Source organism: Phyllobates terribilis, unplaced genomic scaffold (genome assembly GCF_046119375.1).
Source record: "Phyllobates terribilis strain yellow unplaced genomic scaffold, ASM4611937v1 Scaffold_7__3_contigs__length_470593459, whole genome shotgun sequence".
NCBI classification, from domain to species: Eukaryota; Metazoa; Chordata; class Amphibia; order Anura; family Dendrobatidae; genus Phyllobates; species Phyllobates terribilis.
The window spans coordinates 423503531-423521360 of NW_027362767.1; the positions used below are offsets into that span (position 1 = coordinate 423503531).

General features: G+C 48.8%; 1 protein-coding gene across 3 annotated transcripts in view; it reads right to left on the minus strand.

The window, feature by feature from the left end:
* The window catches only part of LOC141155151 (complement factor B-like), a 132900-nt gene that overhangs the window by 103981 nt on the left and 11089 nt on the right, over nucleotides 1-17830 (minus strand). For all 3 annotated transcript variants that reach the window (XM_073641837.1, XM_073641836.1, XM_073641838.1), the window contains exons 5-8: nucleotides 15289-15384; nucleotides 13290-13423; nucleotides 11245-11383; nucleotides 7167-7298 (exon numbers count right to left, since the gene is read on the minus strand). In XM_073641837.1, coding sequence (XP_073497938.1) covers nucleotides 7167-7298; nucleotides 11245-11383; nucleotides 13290-13423; nucleotides 15289-15384 — 501 coding nt within the window. The remainder of the gene's footprint in view (nucleotides 1-7166; nucleotides 7299-11244; nucleotides 11384-13289; nucleotides 13424-15288; nucleotides 15385-17830) is intronic.

The following is a 17830-nucleotide window of genomic DNA, read 5'->3' on the forward strand; positions in this document are numbered from 1 at the left end:
GGATGGTGCGCTGGGCGTTGTGGTGCAGGGAGAGAACGATGGCGCCACAGGAGTAATGGACAGAGACAGGGGGGTTCGCTTCGTTACCTTTACTGGTACAGCTGTTAGGTACGGTCCAGGGCACTGCAGGTGAAGGGTGCACTTTTGGACTTCTCCCCAGGGAGTGGGTATAAGGCCTCCTGATCTGTTTCTGCCTCTGTGTAAGCTCCTGACCTGCCTGGAGCTAGGCCTGGCTTCTATGCTAGATCTCTCCTTCACCTGCTGACTTGGTAGTAGGACTTTCTTTTGGCAATCACTCTCCCTGGATGCTGGGGCCTTCGTGATTCCTAGTCCTGTATATGAGTTCAGCTTGGTGTTCCTGGGACCTGTAGTTCTCCAGGGGTTCCGGTTGTCCCTACTGGGTGTAAAGGGTCCCCGTAGGTTCGGACCCGGTGTCAGGTATATATATCGGGGTGAGCTTACTATGCTCCTCTGCCCCCTTTATCACTCCTTCCTTCCTCTCGCCTTTGGCCACGCTCGGGGCCCTCACTAGGCTTCAGAGCTGCTGGAGGCCTAGCTTGCCTCACACAGCAGCCTGCGTTCTGTTACATCCTGAGCACACTCTAAACTCTCTGTAGACTAACTGAGCTACCTGGCTCCACCTTCCCTTTATATATCCCTATCAGGGCTCTCTCTGCTGGTATGAGGTGGAAGGTGGAGGTGTTTGCATGTAGTGAGGGCCTCTTGTGGAGAAATCCGTCGGTGCACCCTTCTGGGTTCTGTGGCACCGTGTGCAGCAGGGCGCCACACGCATGCCCTAAGTACAGTACCCGGGATGCTGTGCGCACCCTCCCTCTTAAAGGGGCCGCGCACGCCATCCTAAGAAGTCCCCGGCCAATGGCCGGAGGACCTCTCATATAAAAGGCACCTCCTCCAAAATGGAGGTGCCCATGCAAGGTTGTAGCTTTGTGTCCTAAACTCTGCTTCAGCCCTCAGGTCCCGCTGCTAGTCTGACTACCAGTCCAGTCCGCCAGCCAGACTTCCAGTCCAGTCCGCCAGCCTAAGTTCCAGTCCAGTCCGCCAGCCTGACTACCAGTCCTGTCCGCCAGCCTGACTACCAGTCCAGTCCGCCCGCCTGACTACCAGTCCAGTCCGCCAGCCAGACTACCAGTCCAGTCCGCCAGCCTGACTACCTGTCTCCGCCAGCAAAGTGTACTCTTCCATGTGTTTTCCGTACTCTCTCACTTCCTTTTGCTAGATCTACCCTGGCTACAGAGACATGAACCCGTTCTGAATTGGCAATCCGGTGAGGTGCTCCGTTGGGGGCAGGATTGCCATGAGACCTGCCTGGTCCTGGTTCGCCCGGCTCGACCTCCATCTACTCCGGCTAATTTACCTGGTCTACCAGCACCTTACTGGTCCTATGCATATGTCTTTGACAAGAAGGAAGCAGAGACACTGCCACCTCATAGGCCTTATGATTGTCTGATCGACTTGGTACCCGGTGCCACTCCACCCTGTGGGCGTATCTACCCGTTGTCGTTGGCCGAAACCCGGGCCATGTCGGAGTACATCGAAGAAAATCTGGCTGGGGGATTCATCCAGAAATCTACCTCCCGGGCTGGAGCCGGATGCTTCTTCATAAAAAAGAAAGACGGTTCACTACGCCCCTGTGTCGATTATAGAGGACTCAACCAAATTACTATCAAAAACAAATACCCCCTGCCGCTCATCTCTGAGCTGTTCGACCGCCTTAAAGGTGCGAAGATCTTCACCAAGCTCGATCTTCATTGGGCGTATAACCTGGTCCGGATCCGCCAAAGAGACGAGTGGAAGACGGCATTCAATACCCGGGACGGCCACTATGAATACCGTGTGATGCCCTTCGGCCTCTGTAATGCTCCAGCCATCTTCCAAGAATTAGTTAACGACATATTCCGTGACCTCTTATATTCGTACGTGGTGGTGTACCTGGACGACATCTTGGTCTTCTCTCCAGATCTTCCCACACACCGGAGGGATGTTCGTCAGGTCCTGCTTAGGCTCAGGCAGAATCACCTATACGCAAAATTTGAGAAATGCCTCTTCGAGCAGACCTCTCTTCCATTCCTAGGCTATATTATCTCTAAGACAGGTCTACAGATGGTCTCTGCAGTCTTAAAGTGGTCCCGTCCGGAGGGGTTGAAGGCGATTCAGCGATTCCTGGGCTTCGCCAACTATTACCGTCTTCATCCCACATTTCTCTTCCCGGACTGCTCCCATCTCTGTGCTCACCCGTAAGGGAGCAAATCCTAAGGAAAGGCCGTCCGAAGCGGAGGAGGCCTTCCTCTCCTTAAAACAAGCCTTCTCTTCTGCCCCAGTGCTTCACCGTCCAGATTGCAACAAACAGTTCTTTCTGGAGGTTGATGCTTCCTCTTCCGGAAGCGGTGCTCAACCAGGTCCGGAGGACCTCTCATATAAAAGGCAACTCATCCAAATGGAGGTGCCCGTGCAAGGTTGTAGCTCTGTTTCAGCCCTTAGGTCCCGCTGCTAGTCTGACTACCAGTCCAGTCCGCCAGCCTGACTTCCAGTCCAGACCGCCAGCCTGACTACCAGTCCAGTCCGCCAGCCTGATTTCAGTCCAGTCCGCCAGCCTGACTACCAGTCCTGTCCGCCAGCCTGACTACCAGTCCAGTCCGCCAGCCAGACTACCAGTCCAGTCCGCCAGCCTGACTACCTGTCTCCGCCAGCAAAGTGTACTCTCCAGCCCAACGGTCTGCCTATGATCCTAACCCGCCAGTCTGTCTATGGGCCAGGCTTGCCTGCCTACCCGGAGAACGTACCAGTTACCTGCCGTGCCTATCAGTCAGCCTACCTGGAGGCTCCTACTAGTTACCTGCCGTGCCTACCCGGAGGCTCCTGCCAGTTACCTGTGCGAGTCACCTGCTCTCATACAAGGACAGGCCCAGAGTAGCAACTGGTCCCTCTGCTCGGTCCTTCCCTGGTTCACGGAGTCGATTGAGCCGCCGTGCGACCTTGGTGAGTCCGGGTTGATACCTAGTTATGCCCCTCTGGTCCCTCCTTGCACTGCAGCACAGAGGTTCCACCACCCGGATCCGTAACAGACTGAAGCACCGGCTGTGTGGATGAGTGTGAAGCACCGGCTGTGGGGGAGAGTGTGAAGCACCGGCTGTGGGGGAGAGTGTGAAGCACCGGCTGTGGGGGAGAGTGTGAAGCACCGGCAGTGGGGGTGAGTGTGAAGCACCGGCAGTGGGGGTGAGTGTGAAGCATCAGTTGTGGGTGTGAGTGTGAAGCACCGGCTGTGGGCTGAGTGTGAAGCACCGACTGTTGGGTGAGTGTGAAGCACCAGCTGTGGGGGTGAGTGTGAAGCATAAGCTGTGGGGGTGAGTCTGAAGCATCGGTTGTGGGTTGAGTGTGAAGCACCGGCTGTGGGAGTGAGAGTGAAGCACCGGCTGTGGGGTTGAGTGTGAAGCACTGGCTGTGGGGGTAAGTGAGAAACATCGTCTGTGTTGATGAGTGTGAAGCACTGGCTGTGGGGGAGAGTGTGAAGCACTGGCTGTGGGGGTGAGTGTGAAGCACTGGCTGTGGGGGTTAGTGAGAAACATCGGCTGTGGGGGTGAGTGTGAAGCACCAGCTGTGGGGGTAAGTATGAAGCACTGGCTGTGGGTGTGAGTGTGAAGCACCGGCTGTGGGTGTGAGTGTGAAGCACCGGCTGTTGGGGTGAGTGTGAAGCACCGGTGGCTGTGGGGGTGAGTGTGAAGCACCAGCTGTGGGGGTGAGTGTGAAGCATAAGCTGTGGGGGTGAGTGTGAAGCACCGGCTGTGGGGGTGAGTGTGAAGCACCGGCTGTGGGGGCGAGTGTGAAGCATCGGCTGTGGGGGTGAGTGTGAAACACCGGCTGTGGGGGTGAGTGTGAAGCACCGGCTGTGGGTGTTAGTGAGAAACCGGCTGTGGGGGTGAGTGTGAAGCACCAGCTGTGGGGGTAAGTGTGAAGCACCGGCTGTGGGTGTGAGTGTGAAGCACCGGTTGTCGGGGTGAGTTTGAAGCACCGGCTGTGGGTGTGAGTGTGAAGCACCGACTGTTGGGTAAGTGTGAAGCACCAGCTGTGGGGGTGAGTGTGAAGCATAAGCTGTGGGGGTGAGTCTGAAGCATCGGTTGTGGGTTGAGTGTGAAGCACCGGCTGTGGGAGTGAGAGTGAAGCACCGGCTGTGGGGTTGAGTGTGAAGCACTGGCTGTGGGGGTGAGTGAGAAACATCGGCTGTGTTGATGAGTGTGAAGCACCGGCTGTGGGGGAGAGTGTGAAGCACCGGCTGTGTGGGAGAGTGTGAACCACCGGCTGTGGGGGAGAGTGTAAAGCACCGGCTGTGGGGGAGAGTGTGAAGCAGCGGCTGTGGGGGTGAGTGAGAAGCCCCGGCTGTGGGAGTGAGAGTGAAGCACCAGCTGTGGGGGTGAATGTGAAGCACCAGCTGTGGGGGTGAGTGTGAAGCACCATCTGTGGGGGTGAGTGTGAAGCACTGGTTGTGGGTGTGAGTGTGAAGCACCGGCTGTGGGGGTGAGTGTGAAGCACCGGCTGTGGGTGTGAGTGTGAAGCACCGGTTGTCGGGGTGAGTTTGAAGCACCGGCTGTGGGGGTGAGTGTGAAGCACCGACTGTTGGGTAAGTGTGAAGCACCAGCTGTGGGGGTGAGTGTGAAGCATAAGCTGTGGGGGTGAGTCTGAAGCATCGGTTGTGGGTTGAGTGTGAAGCACCGGCTGTGGGAGTGAGAGTGAAGCACCGGCTGTGGGGTTGAGTGTGAAGCACTGGCTGTGGGGGTGAGTGAGAAACATCGGCTGTGTTGATGAGTGTGAAGCACCGGCTGTGGGGGAGAGTGTGAAGCACCGGCTGTGGGGGAGAGTGTGAAGCAGCGGCTGTGGGGGTGAGTGAGAAGCCCCGGCTGTGGGAGTGAGAGTGAAGCACCAGCTGTGGGGGTGAATGTGAAGCACCAGCTGTGGGGGTGAGTGTGAAGCACCATCTGTGGGGGTGAGTGTGAAGCACTGGTTGTGGGTGTGAGTGTGAAGCACCGGCTGTGGGGGTGAGTGTCAAGCACCGGCTGCTGGGGTGAATGTGAAGCACCTGCTGTGGGGTGAGTGTAAAGCACCAGCTGTGGGGTGAGTGTGAAGCATAAGCTGTGGGGGTGAGTGTGAAGCACCAGCTGTGGGGGTGAGTGTGAAGCATAAGCTGTGGGGGTGAGTGTGAAGCAACGGCTGTGGGGGTGAGTGTGAAGCACCGGCTGTGGGGGCGAGTGTGAAGCATCGGCTGTGGGGGTGAGTGTGAAACACCGGCTGTGCGGGTGAGTGTGAAGCACCAGCTGTGGGGGTTAGTGAGAAACATCGGCTGTGGGGGTGAGTGTGAAGCACCAGCTGTGGGGGTAAGTGTGAAGCACCGGCTGTGGTTGTGAGTGTGAAGCACCGGCTGTGGGGGTGAGTTTGAAGCACCGGCTGTGGGGGTGAGTGTGAAGCACCGACTGTTGGGTAAGTGTGAAGCACCAGCTGTGGGGGTGAGTGTGAAGCATAAGCTGTGGGGGTGAGTCTGAAGCATCGGTTGTGGGTTGAGTGTGAAGCACCGGCTGTGGGAGTGAGAGTGAAGCACCGGCTGTGGGGTTGAGTGTGAAGCACTGGCTGTGGGGGTGAGTGAGAAACATCGGCTGTGTTGATGAGTGTGAAGCACCGGCTGTGGGGGAGAGTGTGAAGCACCGGCTGTGTGGGAGAGTGTGAACCACCGGCTGTGGGGGAGAGTGTGAAGCACCGGCTGTGGGGGAGAGTGTGAAGCAGCGGCTGTGGGGGTGAGTGAGAAGCACCGGCTGTGGGAGTGAGAGTGAAGCACCAGCTGTGGGGGTGAATGTGAAGCACCAGCTGTGGGGGTGAGTGTGAAGCACCATCTGTGGGGGTGAGTGTGAAGCACTGGTTGTGGGTGTGAGTGTGAAGCACCGGCTGTGGGGGTGAGTGTCAAGCACCGGCTGCTGGGGTGAATGTGAAGCACCTGCTGTGGGGTGAGTGTAAAGCACCAGCTGTGGGGGTGAGTGTGAAGCATAAGCTGTGGGGGTGAGTGTGAAGCACCAGCTGTGGGGGTGAGTGTGAAGCATAAGCTGTGGGGGTGAGTGTGAAGCAACGGCTGTGGGGGTGAGTGTGAAGCACCGGCTGTGGGGGCGAGTGTGAAGCATCGGCTGTGGGGGTGAGTGTGAAACACCGGCTGTGCGGGTGAGTGTGAAGCACCGGCTGTGGGGGTTAGTGAGAAACATCGGCTGTGGGGGTGAGTGTGAAGCACCAGCTGTGGGGGTAAGTGTGAAGCACCGGCTGTGGTTGTGAGTGTGAAGCACCGGCTGTGGGGGTGAGTTTGAAGCACCAGCTGTGGGGGTGAGTGTGAAGCACCGGTGGCTGTGGGGGTGAGTGTGAAGCACCGGCTGTGGGGGTGAGAGTGAAGCACCGATTGTGGGGGTGAGTGTGAAGCACCGACTGTAGATGTGAGTGTGAAGCACCGGCTGTGGGGGTGAGTGTGAAACACCGACTGTGGGTGTGAGTGTGAAGCACCGGCTGTGGGGGTGAGTGTGAAGCACCGACTGTAGGTGTGAGTGTGAAGCACCGGCTGTGGGGGTGAATGTGAAGCACCAGCTGTGGGGGCAGTGTGAAGAATAAGTTGTGGAGATGAGTGTGAAGCACTGACTGTGGGGGTGAGAGTGAAGCACCGGATATGGGGGTGAGTGAGAAGCACCAGCTGTGGGTGTGAGTGTGAAGTTCTGACTGTGGGTGTGATTGTGAAGCACCGGCTGTGGATGTGAGTGTGAAGCACCAGCTGTGGTGGTGAGTGTGAAGCACCAGCTGTGGGGGTGAGAATGAAGCACCGGCTCTGGGGGTGAGTAAGAAGCACCGGCTGTGGGGGTGAGTGTGAAGCACCACTTGTGGGGGTCAGTGTGAAGCACCGGCTGTGGGGGTGAGTGTGAAGCACCGGCTGGAGAGGTGAGTGTGAAGCACCGGTTGTGGGGGTGAGTGTGAAGCACCGGCTGTGAGGGTAAGTGAGAAGCATCGGCTGTGGCGGTGAGTGTGAAGCACCATCTGTGAGGGTGAGGATGAAGAACTGACTGAGGAAGAAGATGCAGTTGAAGAGGACAAGAATTAAAAACTGGATAAGGTTATATCTGTGACCTGGTACTTGCCATCTGTCATCAGCAGGATTACATTTCTTGTTTCCTGGAACTTTTGGGGATTTCTCGTATTTTCCAGAGACAACATGTTGAAAGCTTCTTTTAGACCACCCCGAGTATTCGTTCCTGTTTTATCTCCATGAGCTATAAAATAAATAAGTTGGATGATCATTGTCAAGGATAACAGCCAGGGGGGATACACAGATCCCACCACTGTTACCACTTAGTCACAGGTGACACTGGAGAGATCACACAAATCCCACCGCTATCACCAGTTTGTCAGGGGAACGAAACTCCGCTGCCTCCTTTCATCAGGACATTTACGCAATTGGCTGACGAGTGATGGACGAGGCCGCGGCTGCTTCTACTGCTAAGCCGGTTATTGGGGAACTCACAGTTGGCGTATGGTATATTCACCTCCAATTCCAATGCATGGAATATATATACAGTACAGACCAAAAGTTTGGACACGTCTTCTCATTTAAAGATTTTTCTGTATTTTCATGACTATGAAAATTGTACATTCCCACTGAAGGCATCAAAACTATGAATTAACACATGTGGAATTATATAATTAACAAAAAAGTGTGAAACAACTGAAAATATGTCTTATATTCTAGGTTCTTCAAAGTAGCCACCTTTTGCTTTGATGACTGCTTTGCACACTCTTGGCATTCTCTTGATGAGCTTCAAGTGGTAGTCACCGGAAATGGTTTTCACTTCACAGGTGTGCCCTGTCAGGTTTAATAAGTGGGATTTCTTGCCTTATAAATGGGGTTGGGACCATCAGTTGTGTTGTACAGTAGTCATGTGGATACACAGCTGATAGTCCTACTGAATAGACTGTTAGAATTTGTATTATGGCAAGAAAAAAGCAGCTAAGTAAAGAAAAACGAGTGGCCATCATTACTTTAAGAAATGAAGGTCAGTCAGTGTGAAAAATTGGGAAAACTTTGAAAGTGTTCCCAAGTGCAGTTGCAAAAACCATCAAGCGCTACAAAGAAACTGGCTCACATGAGGACCGCCCCAGGAAAGGAAGACCAAGAGTCACCTCTGCTTCTGAGGATAAGTTTATCCGAGTCACCAGCCTCAGAAATCGCAGGTTAACAGCAGCTCAGATTAGAGACCAGGTCAATGCCACACAGCAGACACATCTCTACAACAACTGTTAAGAAGAGACTTTGTGCAGCAGGCCTTCATGGTAAAATAGCTGCTAGGAAACCACTGCTAAGGACAGGCAACAAGCAGAAGAGCCTTGCTTGGGCTAAAGAACACAAGGAATGGACATTAGACCAGTGGAAATCTGTGCTTTGGTCTGATGAGTCCAAATTTAAGATCTTTGGTTCCAGCCACCGTGTCTTTGTGCGACGCAGAAAAGGTGAACGGATGGACTCTACATGCCTGGTTCCCACTGTGAAGCATGGAGGAGGAGGTGTGATGGTGTGGGGGTGCTTGTCTGGTGACACTGTTGGGGATTTATTCAAAATTGAAGGCATACTGAACCAGCATGGCTACCACAGCATCTTGCAGCGGCATGCTATTCCATCCGGTTTGCGTTTAGTTGGACCATCATTTATTTTTCAACAGGACAATGACCCCAAACACACCTCCAGGTCGTGTAAGGGCTATTTGACCAAGAAAGAGAGTGATGGGGTGCTATGCCAGATGATCTGGCCTCCACAGGCACCAGACATGAACCCAATCGAGATGGTTTGGGGTGAGCTGGTCCACAGAGTGAAGGCAAAAGGGCCAACAAGTGCTAAGCATCTCTGGGAACTCCTTCAAGATTGTTGGAAGACCATTTCCGGTGACTACCTCTTGAAGCTCATCAAGAGAATGCCAAGAGTGTGCAAAGTAGTCATCAAAGCAAAAGGTGGCTACTTTGAAGAACCTAGAATATAAGACATATTTTCAGTTGTTTCACACTTTTTTGATAAGTATATAATTCCACATGTGATAATTCATAGTTTTGATGCCTTCAGTGTGAATGTGCAATTTTCATAGTCATGAAAATACAGAAAAATCTTTAAATATGAAGTTGTGTCCAAACTTTTGGTCTGTACTGTATATATATGTATATATGCACATGCTGGTACGGTCACTTCCAGCTTCACATGAACAAAAAAAAAGGAACCTCTACTAGCTGCTGTCACTGCCCACTACCAATCGTTTATACAGGCCAATTGGACATCTGTTACAGGTAGCGTATGGCTTTAGGGGTGCGGTTTATAGAGCAAGAGGAACAGAACTATTAAATGTTATATATTTAATCCAGAAAGGTAGGCAGTGTTTGTAAAAAAAAATACACAAAGATTATATGTGAACAAAATAATACGATATATACAATTGCATAAAATAGAAATGAATAACGAAAGAGAAGTACTAAACCTGATGTTGCAGGAATGCGTTTATCTTTATAGAGGGAAGTAGTCTGATTGGGAAAATCAACCACTCTCACAGTGAACTCTGCCTTCCAGAATGACAAAGACAGAGACCCTAACATTTTTGTTAGCTCAATGCTATGCCTACATACCCCTGCCTTTGTGAGGCTGGCTGTAGGATGTGCTAGGTCCTTCAGAATTCCATGAGATCCCCAACTTACAGGATATCTTTGCCCCTGGAGGTCCCAGGTTGTAGATATTGTTGTCATGTTTCTTATCGTGATTTTATCTGTCTATAGAGATAAAACATGGCCTGGCTTGTATAGTTAGAGGGGTTAGAAGGGCTTTATGGTGATGTGAGTGAATGTGTTATGCTCGTCCCTTCGCAATGACACTGAAAATATATCTCCCCTAAATATGGGATCGATGCAAACCCCAATATTTATCACTGAACACTGGCTTCAAAAACTCTAAGAAGATCAGAAAGAAGATCGTTTGATCGGAACTTTGATCAGAGGAAGCTCTTTAGTTTGGAAGCATACTGCCCCACCTCTGAGTAAACAAATTTCAGACTTGATGTCTTTTTTCCCAGCAAATCTCCCTATTGTAATTACCTGGTCACTGTGGGATGTCCCTACTTCAATTGAGATGGACGTGCCAGCTCTCTCTCACTTCCTAGTTATAATTAGTTTTCTCTTTTCCCCAGCTATAATTAGTTTCTCTAAGCCACAATTAATCCCATATGTTCAATGTGAGGGTGATATGTCTCCTGCTCTCTGGATACGTCTTATGGATTTTAATTTCTCTTTATGACAGAAAGAAAAGCAGTAATGCAGTCAGGTGTCTGCATATCACGAGCCACAAATTTGGAATAGTATGTACAGGCAATATTCCCTTAAAAAGTAGAAGAGGAATTATTTTTATTACAGATTTTCTGGAGTGGATGAAGCAGACAGAATACCAGTGGGGAGACCAAGTGTTGGTCTTCACCCAGTTTCCACAGGATGGAAAGAATCTGTTTGTCCAAACTTGACAAGACCCATGATCCGTCCATCCCCTCATTACATCACTGTCCAATCACCAACAATGTATTTGCCTAATGAACTGTTGGGCAGTTCTAGAAACAAAAAGTGAGAATATACAAATTTGGGTTTGGCTGAAAGTAAAGCGATAGTGTGTTTTTTTGCTGTGGATTTCCCAAAACTGCAATGTTTTACCCATGATTTTGGAAAACTGTGGCAAAAACCCAATGCCGCCCCCCTATTTTCTTTCCAACTGCTTAGATGCTGTTGTCACTGTTGACCACGGAATGTAAGGCATTAAACAGCTGGGAATGGATTCATCCCCGATCCCAGCACCAGTCATGTATGGAGCAGGCTTGGACGACCCGCACTAAACACTTCCTCCTGACATATGATGTACATGTATGTCACAGGTCACTAAGAAGTTAATAGTGATGATGCAGAAGGACTGGGCAGGTCTTCCAAAGCTTTTCCTCTTAACTGCAATGGAGAGAGGAGGATCCAATCATGGGTATATCCTGTACTAGGTCACAAGTCCCGATTAGGGTATTTGGAGGTGGGTTTTCTACAATGGACAACCCTTTGTATAGTCCACTATACTGTAGTCTATTAGTTGTTGATTGTGATCGGTCATGTGATTGTATATAGTTAGTAAAGTTATTGGGAAAGTGTCGTGAGCTCCATTACCTGTGTACTTAAATGCTTTAATCTTCTCAATGACCGCGTCAGCGTCCACACTGTCATCATCAGACAGCAGCACAATGGGTTTTACTAACGACGCGTACGAGATGACAGCATAGCGAGGGGTGAAATCAAAGCTGGATATCTGTAAGAGACAACGATTTACATATCCTACCCCTAGTGATCAGACAATAGCCATAACAGATCAAATACATCTTCTACAAAAATGAACGCACCGCAAACAGTAATCTTACTCAATATGTCCAGTTATATTACAACCGTGATTTCTGTCCTGATGCACAGAGTGCAGGCTTCATACACCAACATCCATCCCTTTATCACATCACTATCTAATGTATCTGCCTATTGATGCGTTGGACTATTCTTGAGTCCAAGAACTGAGAATCTAAAAATATGAGTTAGTCTGAAATTAAAAGTAAAACTACGGTGTGTGTGCTTTTTTTTCTAACCGCATAGATGCCATTGTCACTAATAACCACGGAATCTAAGGTGTTAAAAAGCTGGGATTGGATTATTTTCTGATTCTGACACCTGCCTTGCATGGAGCAGGCTCATTCCAGAGCCTGGTCCACACACTCCCTCCTGGCATATGACGTACATCTGCTATATCTGTCTCTAAGTGTTCCTTGTATGTTTTAAGAATCCAAAGCCTATCACAGACAGTGAGCAACGTCTAACATAAGGTGGGTCCTCCACAATACCCTAAAGCCCCCGTCTCACATAGCGAGATCACTAGTGAGATCGCTGCTGAGTCACGGTTTTGGTGACGCAACAGCGACCTCACCAGCGATGTCGCTATGTGTGACACTTTGCAGCGATCAGGCCCCGGCTGTGAGGTCGCTGATCGCTGCAAAATGTCCTGGACCATTTTTTGGTCTTTGCCCACCCGCTGGCCAGCACCCATCGCTGTGTGTGACCAGCGATCAGGCTGGTAACCATGATAAACAGCGGGTTACTAGGGACACACGCGCACTTAGTAACCCGCTGTTTATCATGGTTACCACTCTGCTACAGTGAGCGGTAACCTCCCGCTCACTGTAGCAGAGTGGTAACCATGATAAACAGCGGCTTACTAGGGACACACGCGCACTTAGTAACCCGTTGTTTATCATGGTTACCACTCTGCTACAGTGAGCGGTAACCTCCCGCTCACCGTAGCAGAGTGGTAACCATGATAAACAGCGGGTTACTAAGTGCGCGTGTGCCTCTAGTAACCCGCTGTTTATCATGGTTACCAGCCTGCTACTGCTTCAGCAGGCTGGTAACCAGGAGCAGGACATCGTGGAAAGATTCTTTCCACGATGTCGCTGCTCCCCTGATCGCTGGTGAGCCTGCCTGTTTGACAGCTCACCAGCGATCACATAGCGACGCAGCAACGATCCCTGACAGGTCGTATTGTTGTCGGGATCGCTGTAGCGTCGCTAAGTGTGACGGGGCCTTAAGAGGGTCGCGGCTGTAACAGTGCCCCCTCCCCCCACCCAGCCTGTTTTCATGGACCATACTGTAATCAGACCTATAATAGCATTTCCTGTCCTGCATCTGGGGGGGCATGTGAGTCTTTGTTCCTCTTTGCAGGGGGCTTCCCTTATATACACAACTCTGCAGACAGTCTGGAGACTGGGCTTCTGGAATCCCTAGAGCTATGGTTAATCCCAAGATAAGTAGAACACTAAGCAACACGTTTTGTTAGTTGGTGCTGCGTCTTGTGAAGGTCTAGGATCTCTTGCTGAGGCCAGGCCCTGTGCCATGTATGGAGATTGGAGATCAATTGCCACCCTGCTGGATTTGAGGAACTAGTCTAAAAACTGTTGTTGCATTCTCCTTGGCGTTGGATTACCGGGTGGCGCCCCTGGATTTGTCCTTTTTGTGTGGTCACCTTGCAGACTCTAAGGAACCATATCTACATTTGGTGTTATATTCTCCCAGTCCCAATAAAGGTTGTTGGATTGTTCACCGGCCTGCTGTCCCTGTCTGCTCTGTCATACACCCCATCACAACTGTCATCACTCGTCTACTTATATTCTCTGTACCTTTTCTATAAACACTTCACTGATCTCTTTCGCTGTTTGAAAGTTTCTTGGTCCGACACTTCTAGAGGTATCTAAGATAATGAAGATGTTCATGAGACCTCCTTTTTGTACTCTTACTATACGATCAGCCTCCCCTATGGGAAGAAAGAGAGAACATTTAGCAAGAAAGGTATCAGGATCTGTATATCTGTCCTAATGTTAATGACGGATAGGGTCCCCTGAGCCAGGGCAGAATATGGGCTCCTGTATCATCTCTTCTTCATCAACTGTTTAATTAGAACCATCTTTAAAAAAAAATCTCCTATATCTAGATATTACTGGTACATTCTTGTTATGGCGCCGTCTACTGTTCTTTGATTACCTCTATGAAAGTCCCCTAAAAGTGTCCAGTACTGGTGGTCACACATGCTTAGTAGACCGATCCTCTCCATTCCACTTCACATGTGTGGCAGAGTCATTCCTTCTCTTATGGAGACCAGAAAATAAGAATCAGTGCCCTAGACGTGGTTTCTTCCAACAACTCCTGGATACTTGGTGAAAAAAGACCCCTTATTCTTTTGGAAGGGGGGGGGGGGGAGAGGTTGAATCTCCAGATTCCATTTACACAAAAAAAGTTTGTTGAGGAATAGCCCGTCTATAACATTGCTCTACTTTCACAAATTTCCATGAAGTTTTCCTTACGGAAGTATCTATATGGGACAGTTTAGAGCGGGCAAGGAGGGGTTATTTTCCTCTTTTCATTGAGGAGGGTTGACCTGTACTTGCAGATCTGTACGGCTTTATCTACAATACAGAGTATTTAGTACTAGAAATTATTTATACTTAGAAAGTAATCGTCCAGAAGTAGGAAAAACCCTCCTGCTCTCTTCCAGGAACAGCACCACGTCTGTCCACAGGTTGTACATAGTACATTCATGTCTCATTCATTTCAGTGGAGCTAAGCCACAGTACCTGACACAGCCCATGGAAAAGGATGGAAAACAGCTATATTTTTCTGATTCTGGACAATCCCTTTAAAACATGACCTTTATTTTAAGGGAAATTTTTTTTTTAAATTTTGTGCATTTTCTTAGTTTTGTTTCTTAGCTGTGATATGGAGGGAATTGGTGGGGTCCCAGTGACCAGGCCCCCACTAATCTAGTTAATCTATCACCAATCCGCATAGAAAAACTCCTTCAATACATTGGCCCCAATACATCTTTACGCCTTTTTTTCTGGTGTTGTAATGGTGACTTTTATGTTTGTGCCTTTTTTTTTTTAAGTTCACATTATTTGTTGTTATTTTTTTGTTCGGCACCACGGCCATCATTTTCCTTATCCAGATGTTTTAACCTAATTTATCATTCGCAACTTTTCAAAAATGTTTGCTTTTTTTGCGCAATTGTACCTCAGTGCTGTAGAGTAGTACAACGCCTGTCTACCTTTATTTTTGCGCAGTCGAAGACTAATGTGTGACATTTTAAAAGGCTTGTTGTTCTAAAAAGGCGCAAGAAAAGGTAAAAGACAAAAACAAAAATGCGTCTTTAATTTTGCACAAAATTCATCAACTCGTGTGCACCAGTCTGAAAAATTTGGAGCAAAAAATTGCAAAACAGAAAAGTGACGTAAAAAAAAAAATCTGTTGATGATTTGCAACCATAACCTTCATTCTGTATCCAAGTCATCAGCTCTTATCAGGAAATCTCATCTACTTCTACCATAACACTCGCAAACCAAATATCAACTCTTTTCCTAGGAAGCCCAACTCCAACATTATCCTGGACCCTGCCCCGTCCCTGTTTGCTCTGCTTATCTGACTGTCCTATGTAATCGCTGAGCGTTGGGCAAGTTAATGATCAGAACTTCATAAGAAAATCAGTTTTGGTTTAGCGCCAGTCTATATTTTCAAAGTAAGACAGCATCAGTTCTACCCCATCATAAAGCTATGATGTTCTTCTTCCCCCCGCTATTACATAGGTTTTCTCCCTTATAGAGTTCATGCCACGTACTGTTCTCCTACCTTCTACTTTATCTGGGTCGGATGATTCGATAGTTTCAGAAAGGGAAGCAGAGAAAGTCTCTGCCACCTCCTCGGGGGTATCAAACGTATACCAGTCTGTTGAGGAAATAGACACATCAGTCACCTTAAAGGGAACCAATCATGTACCCAACAGCTATTTACCAGCAGATATAGGGTTAATATGCAGTAAAATAACGATACAATGGAGTCCGGCGACCATACTGAAAGTATCGCTACTGGGAGAAAATTATCGTTATCCTCCTGGGAGCCACCGGCTTTCAGTCATAGAGGCGCGCCTGGGGGAGGTTTCAGTCACCGCTCAGTACACAGTGAGTTGCAGCTGTAATTACACCTCAACACTTTGAGTGACAGTTCGCTCTGCATAGGTAAGCTGCAGAGCGAACTGTCAATCAAAGTGCCGGGCAGTGCTTACAGCCGCAACTCACTGAGTACTGAGCAGTGATTTGAAGCCTCTCCGGGCACGTCTCTATGACTGAAAGCCGGCGGCTCCCAGGAGGATAAAGTTAATTTTCTCCCAGAAGCCGCACTTTCAGTAAAGCAGCCGGACTGCATTGTATCACTATTTACCTGCAGATAAACTCTACATCTGCAGATTAATAGCATTTGAGGACATGATTAGTTCCCTTTAATCAATAAGCCGGGATCTCTTACTTAATAGGGTTGGATCAGATTACAAAAATGATCTTTTTTTCCTATAAACAGCGCTATTTATTTCTATAAACTATATACATTACAGCAATATTCGCATCAGGTAATTGGGGTATCAGCTGTAATACCAGACATAGCCTTTATACAAGCATGGCACTGTTTCTGGGTAAAAAAGACACTTTTTGTTATTCGGCCAGTATATAGAAATACCTACCTCAAATGTTAAGCACAGAGGAAACTATATTCTACCCATAGTTTTATTTCTCTATTTTTCAAATTTTGCAAGCTGGCACACATCTACAATTTTCTATATTGAAAGTCCTCAGAGGACAGGAACAAATTTGCAACAAATTCTCATTTAGATCCTACCACAATGTGAATGCAGTTCCTAAGCCGATCTATGTGTCTCCATGATTGCAGACTACACACACACCTTGTGCAGTCATGTGTTACTCCCTACAGGCAGTAGGTGAGAAGGAATAGGTAGTCAAGTAATACATGACCTCAGGATGACATTACACAGGGTTTGTGTGTAATCTGTAACTATTCTCTTTTTGAAGCTGCTTTGAACTGCTGTTTTAGCAAGACGCCATACTCAACACTATTTACAAACACTCTCACTGTCTTGACACAGAGGAGAACAGAGTAGATCAAACGGGAAGAATGTTTGTAAATAGTGCTGAGTATGAATTCTTGTTAGAGCAGCAGTTCAAAGCAGCTTCTAAAAGGATACGAAGTAGGCGGTTAAACAGCATTTTCAGCATGGTGTTTGGAACAGACAGAAACTAAATAGAGTAATGGACTATATTACAAAGATTCATAACTGCAAAGGCTGATTGAGAATCAAATTAAAAAAAAAAAATTTAGTTACTCTTAAACAATAAAACACAGCTGAAGTATTGCTAAGTTTATTTGATGACCAGCATAATGGTGCCAAACATATGGATATATGCAGTAGCATAGCTATCGGGGAGTCCACCTGGAGCTAGGCTACCATTAACTGCATCGGTGCGTGCAGCTGTAGAGCAGAGAGACACGATCTCCGTACACTACTGCTCTCTGTTCTATAGACCGCAGATCACTGTAAGCTTGTGGTCTACAGTATGGCACAGGCGCAGTTGAACACACAGGATGTCAAAGTCCCAGCGCGGTAATGTCATCGTGCTGCGCCAGGACTCTGACATCCTCTGTGTGCGTCAGCAAAAATACAGCGTGTTTGTCCGCACGAGACTCGTCGATTAAGTAGTCAGGATCCTGGATAAGATGAGTATAGGATTATTTTTATTGTAATTAAAACTTGTGGGGGCATCATAAACAAGGTGGGACTCTGAAACAGTGGAGGGGGTCCTCATACATTATTGGAACTACTGTGGGGGTCCTTATAAAGTGTGGGGCCCATTATACAGTTTGGGGGCTATTGTGGGGCCCATTATACAGCATAGGTGCTAATGTGGGGCCAATTATACAGCATAGAAGCTAATATGGGGCCCATTATACAGCGTTGGAGCTAATGTGGGGCTCATTATACAGTGTGGGAACTACTGAGGCCCATTCTACAGCATAGGATCTAATGAGGGGCCCATTATACAGCATAGTAACTAATGGGGGCCCATTATACGAGTATAGTGTAGGAGCTAACGTGGGGCCCACTATATAGTGTAGGAGCTAATGTGGGGCCTATTATTCAGTGTGGGAGCTAATGTGGGGCCAATTATCCAGCGTAGTAACTAATGGGGGCCCATTATACAGCATTGGAGCTAATGTAAGGCCCATTATACAGCGTGGGAACTAATGTGGACCCATTATACAGTTTGGAGCTAATGTGGGGCCTATTATACAGTGTAGGAGCTGATGTGGGGCCGATTATCCAGTG